This window comes from Halichoerus grypus, chromosome 1, assembly GCF_964656455.1.
Source record: "Halichoerus grypus chromosome 1, mHalGry1.hap1.1, whole genome shotgun sequence".
Classification (NCBI taxonomy): domain Eukaryota; kingdom Metazoa; phylum Chordata; class Mammalia; order Carnivora; family Phocidae; genus Halichoerus; species Halichoerus grypus.
Genome location: NC_135712.1, coordinates 177,572,572 through 177,588,193, shown reverse-complemented (window position 1 = coordinate 177,588,193; position 15,622 = coordinate 177,572,572). Strand labels below are relative to the sequence as shown.

The 15,622-nt window shown below is 33.5% G+C and overlaps 1 protein-coding gene across 1 annotated transcript in view; it reads left to right on the top strand.

Moving 5' to 3' along the window:
* The window catches only part of PPP4R2 (protein phosphatase 4 regulatory subunit 2), a 51,011-nt gene extending 36,886 nt beyond the window's left edge, over positions 1–14,125 (top strand). Inside the window, exons 4-9 of the mRNA XM_036111876.2 lie at positions 7,855–7,948; positions 9,731–9,768; positions 10,643–10,717; positions 10,971–11,114; positions 11,830–12,119; positions 12,373–14,125. Coding sequence (XP_035967769.2) covers positions 7,855–7,948; positions 9,731–9,768; positions 10,643–10,717; positions 10,971–11,114; positions 11,830–12,119; positions 12,373–12,692 — 961 coding nt within the window. The 3' untranslated portion in view covers positions 12,693–14,125. The remainder of the gene's footprint in view (positions 1–7,854; positions 7,949–9,730; positions 9,769–10,642; positions 10,718–10,970; positions 11,115–11,829; positions 12,120–12,372) is intronic.
* Positions 14,126–15,622: the final 1,497 nt, after the last annotated feature.

Below are 15,622 nucleotides of genomic sequence, written 5' to 3'. Positions count from 1 at the left end.
TTGACGTACTTCTGAAAATGATTTGAACGGTCATTAAATGCATACCTAAGACAGATAATTGCTTTTAAAATATTTTTCATCTTTGAGCCATAAGTATTTTGAACTTACGTTGTTTTTAATTTGATTTTTCAGAATAGCAGTTTATGAATCCTTTTCCCTAATCAGGCAGGATCAAAGCCTTAATCAGTGATAAATATTTTTCGGTTTTTAATTTTTTTTGTCTGTATTATATGTTGGTATATTGAAACATGTTTATGATTTTTTCAATTTTATTTTTATGTTTGAATGTATATAAATTAATTGGTGTTTTAAAAATTTTGCTAAGAGTGGCGGCTGTAAGTAGCATTTTGGTCTTTTTCAGCCAGATTTGAGGATTTGTCCTTTTTAGTATACCTTTCCCGCTGTTTATAATAGGTCACCTTTTAAGTTACAGAAATATTTGTTCATAGTTTTAAAAAGATCCTTAGATGTCCTAGGAGTAGTACATAAAGTGGGATCATGTCATACGCTAGTTGTATTTTCCTTTTCGAAGAGCTTTGAAATCTCTGTATCAGTGCATTTATAGAGGTATCTTCTGTTCTTCTATGTATTTGAAATGACCGCATTATTTTTTATTATATGAACAAGTTTGCCTTGTTTCCATTGGTGGTGGGTGTTTATTTTTTGGCTGTTATAAGTAGTGCTTGTAGTGCGCATCCTTGTACATACCTTCTTGTGTTGATGAATGTCACACATTAAATGTATGTATAGATTGTTGCTTTTAATTTGTAGAAATGAAATTGTTACATCACAGTGTACGCATACTTAAAATTTCTGTTGAACTGCCAAGTTGACATTGCAAAATGTGTATCATTTCATGTGTATATAAATGCAGATATTGTATTCTTTAATATTTTTGTGTGTGTGGGTGCGCAGAGATTTGTGTGTCTTTGCAAGTGAAATTGAACATCTTATCAGGTGCTTATTGGCTCTTATAAATTGTGGTTTCATATATTTTTTTTATTTTGGGGTGATTTTCTTATCGGTAAGTTTATTGTTTTGTTTTTGCTTTTAATTAGTAAAAGCTCTGTTATTAAATGTTCGTAGTATTTAGTCCTGAAAAAGATTATCCATTTTCTAAAATTATTTTAGTATATTGTCAGCATTTAAATTTCCCTCTTTGACGTGGAAATTGTCCATTACCTTGTTGGCTTGATTTCTTGAGCTGTAAGATTCCGGAAAACAGGGTTAACCATCTTTTCCAAACAAGGCCTTCAAGAACAGTGAATGGCTGAACAGTAGGTTTTCAAACAAGTACACAATAAGTCAATGGAAGGAATAAAAACATGTTTCTATATTTATATTTTATTTCTAGTACTTCATTCCTACTAGTAAACACAGAGGGATTTCAAGGGGTAGAATGTAATTTACATTTCTAGTAGTTTTTTAAAAGATAGTTAAATGTCCTCTAAATTACTGACACCGAAGAATAATGAATATAAATTAACTGTGTGTCTTTGCTTCTCCTTTGTCAATGTTGTTAGACCTAAGACCTTTCTAAAATAAGCAGTAAGTTTAAGGTACTGTGGGTAGTTGACTAAAGTAGTATGGCTATGTATTTACGAGCAGGTCTGGAAAAAGTACATAACCATTTGATACCTAAAGATCTTCTAATTGTCACATCATCTTTCTAAGGCAGGTACAGTTGGTTACAGCTGAAGAGCGCTTTTCATCTTTTGGCATGATAGTCTTTCTGAATATTGCATTTCTTCTCTAATGTTACTTTAACGTACATAAATGACCAGATTTTTCTTAGTCCTAAAAACTTTTATATTGTTTTATAGTGTATTGCACATGCAGAAATATCTCTTGTAAATTTCTGCACCCGAGAGTGTGCCTCTTCATACTTTTTTAAGAAGGTCATATGTGAGATTTTTATACTCCTAAATCTGGATCATAGATTTAAAGCATAATCCTTTTTTGATTTTGTATTGTTTGCTTTATAGTTAGCTTGAGATTATTCAGGGATGAGAGAATAGGTTCTAGCTATTTGTTATTTTGTTCTCTTCCTTCCTTTGACCTATTTTATTGCTGCTGCTTGAATTCTCTTCAGTTGGTTGGGAAAAATAGAGTTTTTGTGTCAGTATTTGTTGAGCATATTAAATCTTTCTATTTTTTATTTTTTTTAAAGATTTTATTTACAATTTGACAGTGAGAGAGGGAACAGAAGCAGGGGTAGTGTGAGAGGGAGAAGCAGGCTTCCTGTGGAGCAGGTTGCCTGATGCGGGGCTCAATCCCAGAACCCTGGGATCATGACCTGAGCCAAAGGCAGATGCTTAACGACTGAGCCACTCAGGTGCCCCGAGCGTAAATCTTTTAGCTAAATGTGTTTATTTCCATTTTCTTCGCTCTCTTTCACATAGCAGAACTAGTTGAGAATTGGAATTATTTAGTAGCCTTCTCTCCTCTTTCTACCCCTGCCTTGTCTTGTCCTTTGATCATATGGTTTGATTTGATGTTGTAATAAAATGTTTTAAATTGAAAAGTAGCGTGTAGCAGAAGTCTAATTTTTTTCTTGACATTTTTGATTTGATGCCAGGACAGTGACAATTCAGACTACTATAGGCACTATAAAAGATTAATTTGATTGAAAGTGTTGACAGTTGCTACACATTTATTTTGGGGTGGGGAATGGCTAGTTTACAGGTACTAGTTTACAGTTACTTAGCGTTATTTAAAGAGGCTGATTCTTCATTTTCTTAATTGTTTGTACTTGTCATTTTACATTGGTGTTTTCAATAAATCTAAGAATTTCTAACATTTGATTTGAGGTAGAAAATATATACATAAGAATATTTAAGTATGTGTATATTTATACAGATGTAAAGCCTGAGTACAGATAGAGCATATTGCATAGATAATAAGATAAGGATAAAGATAATATCACGATTCCAGTGATATTTCTGACTTCTGTAGGACTTAAGAGTAAACAAAACTGAACCTGTTCAGCCTTGGATAACTGAGATAGATATATAGAGATTTTTTATTTTATTTTCTTGGTGATAACAGAGATACATTTAAGCTAGTTTTTACCTGAATAGTTCAAGTCAGATTTAAGTAATTCTTTAAGGCATAGTCTAAATGTAGCCATTCATAGAAAATACATAGTAAAAATGACATCTTTATGCATAAAACTAAAGTGAGCTGGCTATTTTAACATTTTTCATAACAGGATGTCTGATTTTATGGTTCTCTCTTAGTTTTTATACGCAGATGGCCTCTGTGTTATATTTTATATTTCTTTATCTTTTTCATGAAGAAAGTTGATTGCATTATAAAGGAGTAAGGTAATCAGTTATCTGATTTTTATCTTCGATTCTGAATTAAATGTGCATTTTCCTTTTCTTTTTTTTTTTTTTTTTAAGATTTTATTTATTTGAGAGAGAGTGCATTTTCCTTTTCTGAATGCTTTCTTTCCAACTGATACCTTGTATGCATTCAGAATAATTGTACATCTTAATGATGAAACATTTAAATAGACTAAGATAAATTTTAGTCAAACTGTAATCTCAGCTTAAAATGTAAGATAGGACATTCTTCCTTTAGGTGTTGGCCTTATTGTTTACAATTTCTTTCTATTAAAAATAGCATTAAATTGCTAATTCATGCTTAGATGTCTTTCTCTGATGTTCAGCCCCTTTCCTGATATTTGAATTCTCATAGCTTTCAGGTATGTAAGACTTAATGGGTATTAAGGGGTTGGGCGTGCAGAGGGAGAAGGGGAGAGGGAATCTCAAGCTGTATTTCAGGCTGTATCTCACAACCCTGAGATCATGACCTCAGCTGAAATCAAGAGTCAGTGCTTAACTGACTGAGCCACCCAGGTGCCCTGATACTTTTTTTTGTTGCAGTGAATGGGGACAGATTGCAGTAAATTCAGATACACTCTATAACTAATGTAAGACATGTTAGTTGCTCTCCTTGGAATTAAAAGGAATATTTTTTTTTTTTTTTTAAGATTTTATTTATTTATTTGACAGAGAGAGAGAGAAGAGCAGGGGGAGAGGGAGAAACAGGCTCTCCGCAGAGCAGAGAGCCTGATGCGGGACTCGATCCCAGGACCCTGAGATCATGACCTGAGCCAAAGGCAGACGCTTAACTGACGGAGCCACCCAGGCGCCCCTAAAAGGAATATTTTAAAAGACAGAGATAAACTTTTGGTTTTGTTCCTCTGTAGTTGGTCTTTGGACTGTTTGTGTTTTCTACAGCTCCCATTAATTAGTGGGTGACATCAGTATGATGATAGGAACTAAGATTTAATGAACACCTTATAAAATATTTCAGGCACTGTTAAGTGGTTTATATATAATATATTTTATTTAGTCTTCATGATAATCAGTAGTGAGAAGTATACTTTCAGAATCCCTGTTTTCTAGATATGGTCATGAAGCTTTAAGAGAGAGAAATTTAACTTGGACATGGTCTCTTAGTGAGCTAGCGAGTGTGCTTCTTTAACCACACTACCTTATAATTTGTACATCAAAAGTAGCCTGGACGTCAGTGTTCTGTAGTATTTCCAAGTAATACCATTTGAAAGGACCTGTCACTTTTGGATCCTTTGCTTAATGTGGGGTTCCCCCTACCAAGTTTTGGATTTTGTAGACACACCTTTTTTTTTAAAGTTGAAAATGCTAGCTAGTCATGTTCCTTTTAAAAGCTCTCCCCCCCCACTCCCCAGTTCCTTATGTAATCTTAGTTTTTATCTTAGGATGGCAGGCAAATAGGTAATATATTGCAGAGTAAACTGAATGTATTCTATTTGAAATAACCCCAGATATTTTTCTGTTAAGTAATTTATTTTACACTATATCGTTCCAATGAACATCCTTACCCCATTTCCCCAAATTTAGGGATTCTGGTTCAGATTTTTCATTGTGTGCATTTTTGCTTTTTTCTTCTTAGCATATGGGGTCTAAATTTAGTGATTTTTATTGGAAATAGTTTTACTATTTTCAGGAGTTAGAATAAACTGTTTTGTATGCTATATTTAAAGAGTAACAGAGTAAACCTTGCATATAGTTTTTGCACCAACCATTCATTTTGGATTTATCTGGTTTATTCTTATACCTCCTTTTAAAGATCTAACTTAGAAAGTGTTCCCAGGTTCAGACTTGCTTCCTTGGCATACAGTTTACTCTGTCTTGATAACATTGCATACAAAATTATATTAACATTTATTGTAGTTATTTACATGCTCTGATTTCTAGCTTGTGGTAGGCTTTCATATTTACCTAAAAGGTTAAAAAGTACAGCTGTGTAAAGAGACCTTCAGTGCAGTTGTCAAGATTATATTAATGTTTCCAAAGGATACTTTTATATGCAAGTAATATTTGTATTTTAGCCTGCTTACGCAAGGGGTGGGTATTATTTGACATTTTAGTGCCATCTATTGGACACTTCGTAAAAAGCTCCTGAAAGTGTCTAAGGAGTAAACACATTTTATCATAGGCTTTTATTGCTAACAGTGCTGTGCAAACATAATACATTTTTCCCCCTAAAAGCAGTATTATTTATCAACACATGCATTGTTAATAATTGGCTACACTTTTACTTACCTTCCTGAAGAAAATTAGCCAAAGCATGTAGTGTAAACATTATTAAACAGAAAGTTTAAAGATACTTATGTTTTCTTTTTTTTTTAAGATTTTATTTATTTATTTGACACAGAGAGACACAGCGAGAGAGGGAACACAAGCAGGGGTGGGTGGGAGAGGGAGAAGCAGGCTTCCCGCGGAGCAGGGAGCCCGATGCGGGGCTGGATCCCAGGACCCTGGGATCACGACCTGAGCCGAAGGCAGACGCTTAATGACTGAGCCACCCAGGTGCCCCAAAGATACTTGTATTTTAAAGCTATTTTTTACCTTAAGAGAAAATACTGGTTTTGGTGTTTGAAAGAAATTTAGTTGGAGGAAAAGACATAGATAATACCTATTGAAGTATTTGTCATTTGAGATTATTTGAATATTCTTAATACTGAGAGCTGTTTTGCTTATTTTTGAATAATATATACATTTTTAAGTGTAGTATCACCGTGAGTTATTAATGAGGGAATAGCATAGGTGGAGTTTGTGTGTTTAAGGTTTGGAAAGTAATGAACTTGAAGAGAAGGGGCTGAGGTGCACATATACCATTAATACTCAGAAATCCCTGGTGGTACTGCATTTCAGATATATAGGTGTACAAATAACGTGTATATTGAACCTAATATAAAGGAGGAGATCCTGCCCTTAAGCTTTCAATCAAATCTGAGGAAAGACAATTTGTAAACTCATGTTGTTTATTATGTATGTAGCTTGGGAAAATGTTTCCCTTAATTTTTTAATGCAGTTAACAGTTTTGTGTATTAGCTGTAAGTTTTCACTTATGTGGTGTCTTTATAGGAATGAATAAAACAGACCAGTAAGCTGTTTCTTTATTAGTAACATTGTTGGTGTGCTTTGTTTGCATTTTCCATTTCAAAGATTCTTAGTTTTGACTGTGTGTGTACTCCCCTCTGACCATATTTTCAAAAGGAAGAAACCGTATTCTTTCTCAGAAACCCAGAGGAATTTCCTGTAGCAGTCATGGCGAACAGAGTTCTGTAATTTCTAGTTGCTTCTGAGTATTTGTGATATCACACACACATTCTGTCTTTTAGTTAGCACGCAGTCTTTTGTTGACAGAATGATAGCTTTCTGATTTTTAGGTTTTGATGCTACTTGAGAAAAGGCCGATTCTTGGCCTCTAATAAGTAAAATGTTTGTTTTCATATGAATACACTTTATACCTTTCCAAATTTGTTATAAACTTTATACTGACTTTTTATAAGAACATAAGAATATTGATGCTAAGAATATGAGAACTAAATATAGTCTGTCCCATTAGAAAATAAACAAGATTTTAAGTATGTTTGGAATAATGGCGGGGAGGACAAGGGATTTGAAGTTAGAGACATTGGGTTTGAGTCTTGGCACTATTATGCACTAGCTGCTTTCCTTTGTGGGAGAATATTGTGTCAAAATGCCTATACATAATAAAGAACTTTGTAAATATTAACTCTTAATTTGAGGTTTTGTAATTCTCTTTAAGGTGAATAAATATATTTGAATAGCATATAATGAAGTCTGAAGTTTATGTTTGTACTTTTTAGCTGTGTTTGTCTTATCTAATGCTCATGTTTGCTGTTCAGACTGTAATTCTGAGGAATGCTAATAGTGTGTGAGATAATTTTTTTTAATATTTATAAAAGATTTTGTTCCAACTTATATCAGTTTTGTATTTGGTATGATCAAGTGAAAATTTGATTATGGTATTTTACATCTGATGAAACATAGATTGTAAAACTAACTGTGGAGCAGAACCCTATTTATAATACTTTTTCATTGGAATCATTTGCCTTGTTCTATATGATAACAAAACATCTGTAGTTTTATTTGGAGACACTGTAAAGAAATCTTTGTGTGCAAAGGAATGCTTGAGGAAAAGTTCTGTATTTAATAAACTGTAACTTGATTATTATTTGTGTTGCCTCTCTTGTAAACTTTAAAATAATTATATTGAGAATGTTAAAATATATTTCTCCATTAGTTTTGAAACTTAAAATTTTGTGTGTTCTTTTTTTAATTGCTTAGGGATTTTCTTGTTTAAAAAGACAGGTGTGCTTATTGTCTTGCCTATTTTTTAAGTCACTCATCTATTCATTTCCCTATTGTAGCATTTTCTTTTGTCATTTAATACATGGGTGACTAGATAAATCTTTAAATAGCAAGAGTGATAATGTTCCTAATTCTCTTGATAATTAATGACCTCAAACTATAAAATTATATTCTTTTGCAGTATCCCTTTTACTATTCAGCGACTATGTGAATTGCTAACAGATCCAAGGAGAAACTATACAGGAACAGACAAATTTCTCAGAGGAGTAGAGAAGGTATTTATTTTATCATTGGGATTATATTAAACTTTAATCTATTTCAGAAGAGAGCACTGAGTAAGTTCTGTTTTAGGCACCTTTTCTTCAAATAGGTTTCCTGAAACCTACCTGAAGTTTTTCTCAAATTGTTTTCCTAATCTGGGAAAAACTAGGTTTTGGAGTGAGATTTAATAGGAGGGGCACAGAGGGAGGACTTGTGATCAGTTAAGTATGGGGAAAGCAGCTTCTTGTCTCTTCAAAATTCCTAGTATACATTAACATTAAAGGCTCTGCAAAGTTTTGGCATTGACATTTCCATTATAGTTGTGTTTTGCACACTTGTTTACCCATGGAATTCATTTCTTCATTTCTGGATTTGGTGCACAGCTTTGGAAAATCTGATGCAAAAATTTAACTTAGATATTGAGAGAAAGATGTAGATCAGACTTAAGAAAGAAGAAAGCATTGGTGTTTTTTGTGGGTAGGGGATGTTGTAAGAGAAGGGCATTTTGGATCAAGGAAACAATGTGATGAACAAAGACATCAAGGTGTTTGAGGGAATGAAAAGTAGGAAATTGACTTATTTGAGGAACCAGTGAAGGAGCCCTGTGGGAACCAAGATTGGACCAGTAGGTTGCTAATTCCCTCTTTGATCCTAGAACATAGTCCAATGTTCATTTTATGGTTCTAATTCAAATTCAGTTTAGTCTACCCTTGGAGCAGGAATCTAAAACCATTACTTAATGTTTACAATAGATCTTAGGGCTTTACTGGTTTAATTTGTTTTGTTGAGCTTCCATGCCCTTGATTTAATAAGATTCCTGAAGGGCAGGAAACTGAGATGATTCATCAGTACTTACTTTCAGCTTATTGGACTTTCAATAATTAGATTTTGGCAATCTTTGAAGAGGCAGTCAAAAGTAGTCGTATCAGGAGTGGCCCTGTCACCAAATCAGGACTGCTATGTTTCATATTTGGGTGACCGTGGACCAGTTACATAACCTAAGTCTCAGTTTCTGATCTGTGAAGTATGGATAATAAGAGGGCTGTGGAGGGGATCAAATGAAAAGCACTTACTCTGGCTCATACTACACTTTTAATGAATATTGACTATTAGTAAAGTCAGTATTAACTGGGAAGATTATATTATTAAAAAGGTCTGAAGCTTTTTGGGGGGGGGTTATGATGCTACTACACATCAGACTTTTGATTGGGTACTGCTTTTTAAGGAAATTCATTATATGTGGCCTAAATACTTCAGTCTCTAAGTATCTTGGCATGATTTCGATCTAAAACTATTCCACTGTATTACATTTGATATATAATGTCAGGGCTCCATAGTAGCTAGAGTAGAGTTAAAATAATACTGGCAGAAGGAGCAAATGGTTTAGTAGGTTATTAGATTTAGTTATTGTTTAGTTTCTGTTGTTTGATTAAAAGTTTTTTTTTTTTTAACGATTTTATTTATTTGACAGAGACACAGCAAGAGAGTGAACACAAGCAGGGGGAGTGGGAGAGGGAGAAGCAGGCTCCCTGCAAAGCAGGGAGCCCGATGCGGGGCTTGATCCCAGGACCCTGGGATCATGACCCGAGCCGAAGGCAGATGCTAAACGACTGAGCCACCCAGGCGCCCCATGATTAAAAGTTTTTACTTTTAACCATTTATTTTTTTTATTAGTAAAATTGGAGAAGATAGGAACTTAATCTGCCAGGGTGATTCTGAGAGCTTCAAAACAAATGATTAAACCTTATGTCGTAGTGCTTTGCATCATATTAAAGCATCAATTTTTGTTATTGCAGAATGTGATGGTTGTTAGCTGTGTTTATCCTTCTTCAGAGTAAGTATAAAGATTTTTGTATTTCTGTATATACTGATTATATCATTTCTAATATATTAGTCTTTAAATTAGGTTACATTTATTTTGTACGGAATGAAGCAGGATAACATTTATAAATACTTGTGAACCTACCACCCAGTCCCTCAAGTAGAATATTACCAATGATATTATCTATCTATAAGTTTTTCTAGTAAAGAGATTTGGATTAAAGTGATGATTTACTGTAATCTTAAGATTTGTGGATTTATGTACTGTCATGGTACTCAGGGCCCTGAGATCCCAGAGATCCCATCCTAGATACCTTACCATGGTGTCTCTGGGGCATAACTCCCAGGTTTGGAATAGTTTCTTGATGACTTTCCTCCTCATGATGGAAAAGTATTTCCAGTTGTCAAGATTTATATAGCAAATTAAGGTGTTGGTTTAAGACACAGTCGTTAGCACTATTGATGTTTTGTTATGAATGGTTGTCCTGGGAATTAAAGCGGGTTTAGCACTGTCCTTGGCTTCTCCCTACTGGATGCCAGTAATGTCTCTCTTTCCCTGAAAAATGTGTTCAGACATTCCCAAAAGTCCCCTGGGGCGCTGGGCTCCGTGAAGGGGAGTTGAGAGGAGAATGTTGTCTCCTGTTGAAAAACACTGGATTTATAAAGTGTCTGTGATTTCATAGACAATAACAGTTTTTTAGAACTCTCACAAGAATATACCTGTGTTAAATGAGATACTAAGATAATCCCATAATTTAATGCTGTTTCTCTCAAAAGTCTGTTTGGTTCTGTAATTGTGAGATCGTACAAAAGATCTTTTAGGCCTATTGCTCTTACCAAATTAAAGAACTAAACGATCTATAATAGTGTTTTTTCTTTTCTCATAGGAAAAACAATTCCAATAGTTTAAATCGAATGAATGGTGTTATGTTTCCTGGAAATTCACCAAGTTATACTGAACGGTGAGATTATTGACTTTAATATCCAGAGAAATTGTATTTTCCTAATTTTGAGAAGCAGGTTCAATATACTTTCTTAAATAAAGTTGGGCATTTTATGGAAGATATAGGATATACTAAACAATTAATTTGGTAACCCTTAAATCTGAAAGTCAAAGTTAGAGTAAATACTTCTGTGATGTCTTCACATAAGCAAACCTTGGGAGGGTGACTTCTTACCAAAATGGGAAAATGATGTTCATTTATCTTATCCTAGGTCTAATATAAATGGGCCTGGAACACCCAGGCCACTTAATCGACCAAAGGTTTCTTTGTCGGTCCCGATGACAACAAATGGCTTGCCTGAGAGCACAGACAGCAAAGAGTCAAACTTACAGCAAAATGAGGACAAAAATCACAGGTTTGTATGTGATTTATATTTAAAAACAAAAAATGTTTTCAAAATAAGTTGACATTTATCCATTGTTTTCAGCACTCATTATTTACTATATACTCTTGTTTTGAGGAACACAGCAAGGTTTTAGTGTGGTCTGTGGCTTCTGGACATTCTCAGCATTAGCACATGATGAAGATGCTTAGAGAGAATGCTTAAAACTGCTAATTTGGGGAGATCCTATTTATAATAGGATCTTAAGAAAGTAAAGTGGTTCTGGTGTTTTCTATTTCTTGTTTTTGAAAGTAACCTGAAAAGATTTATAAATGAGTTGAAAATTTTGTGAGTTATTTCTCATTGGAGATCATTAAAGGAAACCTTTTATTTATATCCCATCTCAGATTTTCTGCGTCACATTAAGGGAAAGCAGACTAAATGAGTGAGAGGTCTTAATGAGTATGTCCATCTGGAAGACTTGTAGTTCCCTTATGGGAAGACATTTAACTTACTGGAGAATTGAACAGAAATGCCGTATAACTTGTTCACTAATTCTAGTGGGAAATATTCTTGACACAGTTTAGGTTCCCTTGAAATTATTCTCTTGTGTTTTTCTTTACCCAGATGTTATAATTTAACTTTGACACAGAAATACAGTTTTAAAAATTATTAGACCTTAAAAATGAGAATGTGGAAGATGAAGAAAACAGTCTTTATTAATGACACTTTAAAAAAACATTTACAGTGACTCTGCGACATCTGAATCAGAAGGTTCCTCAGTGAGCCCTATAAAAAATAAACATGCAGATGAAGATGCTGTGGAGGCCGAGGGGCATGAGGTAAAAAGACTCAGGTTTGACAAAGAAAGTGAAGTCAGAGAGACAGCCAGTCAAACATCTTCCAGTGAAATTGCTTCGGTTATGGTAGAAGAAACAGAAGCATCGTCGTCACCTCAGGATAAAGACAAGGAAAGTAGTTGTACCAGGCAGCACTGTACAGAAGAGGATGAAGAAGAGGATGAAGAGGAAGAAGAAGGTATTTAGAGACCATCTGTAAAAGGGTGGAGTAAGGAGATCCTCAAATTCTTGTACTTCATTTTGCGTGAAAGAATTTAACATAATGGAACTCCTTATAATGCTGATGTTGGGCTTTTCTCCCACCTGTATGTAGTTGCTGCTGAGTTTCAGGGGATATGATTTGAACTGTAGAGTATCAGAATTCATGAAACTTAACTGTGGAGGTATTTTGAAAATAAAATTTAACTACAACAACATTTGCTTATTTTTAGAGTCTTTTATGACATCAAGAGAAATGATCCCAGAAAGAAAAAATCAAGAAAAAGAATCTGATGATGCCTTAACTGTGAATGAAGAGACTTCTGAGGAAAATAATCAAATGGAGGAATCTGATCTGACTCAAGCTGAGAAAGATTTACATTCTGAAGGTAGTGAAAATACAGGCCCTGTAAGTAGTGGTTCTGATTGCCATGAGACAGAAGAATTAGTAGGATCCAACTCCAGTAAAACTGGAGAGATTCTCTCAGAGTCATCCATGGAAAATGACGACGAAACCACAGAAGTCACAGATGAACCAATGGAACAAGACTAATTATTTAGAAACATGTAGATGCAGTATTTTACATACAGTTCTGGTTTTACACTGTATAAAACTTTTATGTAATAAAGTGGACCTTTAGTTTTACAAGAGAAGCAGGTTGTAAAATAAAGTACTTTATGGGATAAATCCTGAAAGAGTTGTACATGTAAGAACTGTGAATATCAGCTCCTCTGGGTCCTGCTTACCGCTGACTTTTTTTTCAGTCTGGTCAAATCAGTGGTTTGTGTATAGATTTTTTTTTTTTTTTTAAGAATTAAAGTTTTTAAACTGGAAGGTAATAATTATAATTTTGAAAACCTTTTGGAGATTATCACATTTAGTTTATACATATGCAAGAAATCTTTTTGTCTTGTCTCTTTCTGACAACTCTAGCAGTTTTCATATTTTGGTCATAGTTTCAACATTTTAACATGTGAATTATAGGGTTTCATGCTGGTTTCCAGATTTTATTGTTTGACTATGTACAGTGGAACTTTAAGTCATATATACATATATATATATTATTCTAAGGGGGGAAATGTTATATTTTTCTGTTTCTATAAGAGATGAATACAGTGGATACTTTTTCTATTGGTAATGATTGAGTTCACCTCTTTCAGAAGACAGTTTCAGTTTCTCTTCTGAGTAATTCAAATAAAATCTGGCCCTTGTGGAACCCTGGAAATAAGTCTGTTGAAATACCAGGTTAAACACATTCCAAGAGATCTGTTCAAACTAAAATTCTTTTGTATACTTTGAGGTGCCTGAGAAAAAGACTTCATTATTTATGAGAAAATACGCTTTATCTTGGAAACTGTGTTCAAACATTAGCTTACTATTTTATAGAATGAATGCTGACATGAGACCATCTCAGAAGAACCCGGCAGGTTCCTTGACCTTTTGCTTGCTTTTCTGAACATTGTGAATATTACACATTTCTTTCTAAATTATTCTAGAGTATGCAAATGTCAAAGGTATGAAACCCCACTGTACTGGAAAAATTAATATATTACTATAGTAATGTACTGGAGCTAAATGACTGAAGCTTTAGGGGTGCATAGAAACCACCATAATTTGTATGACATTTTGAAGTGAATTAAATATTTTTGAACATGCTTCTTCGACAGCCAGTGTTATATTTTTCAGATTAACACAAAGCACAATGATTACTCTAAACTCAATATTTTCAAATTCACATATTTAAAAGTCATGCAAACTGCAACTTCCCTGTCAAAATTACTGGCTGCCAAATTTATACCTGTTTCTTCAGCTGTACCTTTTGATATTTAGAATTTTTAAATTTCTGTAAAGTAGATTTTGTAGAATGTGATGTGTTCACTGCCTTTGTGAAGCGGTATATAATTGTATAATTTCTGTGTGTAAACTGAATGCTTGGGCTTTCAATACAGTATTCATATAAAGCAATAAATATTAATGTTATGAAATATTCGAGTACATTTTTATCAAAATACAAAAGAATCCCTTTTTTAGTTTCAGATACTGAAGTACACAGATGAACTTATAAAACTGATGCAAACAATTTCTGACACTGTATCATAATCTTTGGGGTGATGTGGGTGGCAGCCACAACTTTTGCATTTTGACTACTTAAATTGCTATGACTAAAATTACCAAAATGATTTGGCTCCGTTTATGTTTATAGGGTAAATATACTACTGACTGACTTGACTGTCAGGTTCACAGCAGCTTCGTGATATATTTAAGAATATGTCTAGTAGTTGACATAAAAACTGAATATTTACTGTACCCAGGAGGGGAGAAAAATCACACATTGTAAATTTTTAAAAATTTTTTTGCAAAAATGTTGAAGCCAATTTTAAATGTGACATTCATTTGTAGTGGCACCTGTTGACCTATTATTTTGTTGAGGGATATTTTGCCAATGAGAATAGATTTTAAACATTTTAAGTTTAGAAATTTTGAAATTTTCTTTAGAATATTTATGAAATTATTGTCAATAAACATATTCTTTAAGATCCTGTGACCTTTTGATATTTTTTGTTTTAACTGTGCCATGGACCATTTGTAAACAAATCAGTTTACTTTTGTTGGTTATAAGTTGAAGATTTAGCGTCATGACTTTGAGGTCTGTGGTTTTATTTGTAAACTTGCAATTGCTATTTTTGCAAGGGCAAATGTATTTCTTTATTAAATAAAGTACAATAATGGTGAATGTACCAAAATGCCATCACTTAACTCTATGAGAGATCTGCATTTTAATCTATAGTTTAATAGTTTTAATATTTATTAGATATTCATATGTTGATCATAGATCAAACTTGTTGCTGTTTATACAGATAATTGTAGAATGCTAATGGAATATCTCCTTTAGGATAGGTGGAATACTTTTGTAGTTAAACTGGGAAACCTTGTTCAGCTGGTTTAAGATACTGATGCCCATTTGGAAGTAGATTTCCGCAAGTATGCATAGGTACACTTACACAGACTTTGCTTAATGAAAACATCAGTTCTAATAGTAACTGATTCAGATGTGAATTTTTTAAAGGCTAATTTTAGGCACATTTTCTTAACACACATCAGCAAAGTCATATTAAAAGACCTAAATGAAGAAGGAAGACCTCAGTGATTAAAAATGTTACTTTCTTTTTTCTTTTTCTTTTTTTTTTTTTTGGCCTTGAGCAGATTGTTTACCTGTTAGAGTCTAGACTCTGAACCCAACATGTAAAAAGAACTTGAAATGCTGATGAGGATACAGAATATATATGTAATATGTTTTTAGCACTTTCCCCTTTTAAAAAAGTGAAAACATTATCCTAGTACATTTTAAAAAATACCATCTTTTCAGTTCTGAAAATGTAGCAGAACAGAAATGAGTAGTGGAAAATGTCATATTTTAATGGTTGATTATTAGATAAATTTAATCTAGTTAGGGTTTATTGTAACTACACCTTTCAACAGTG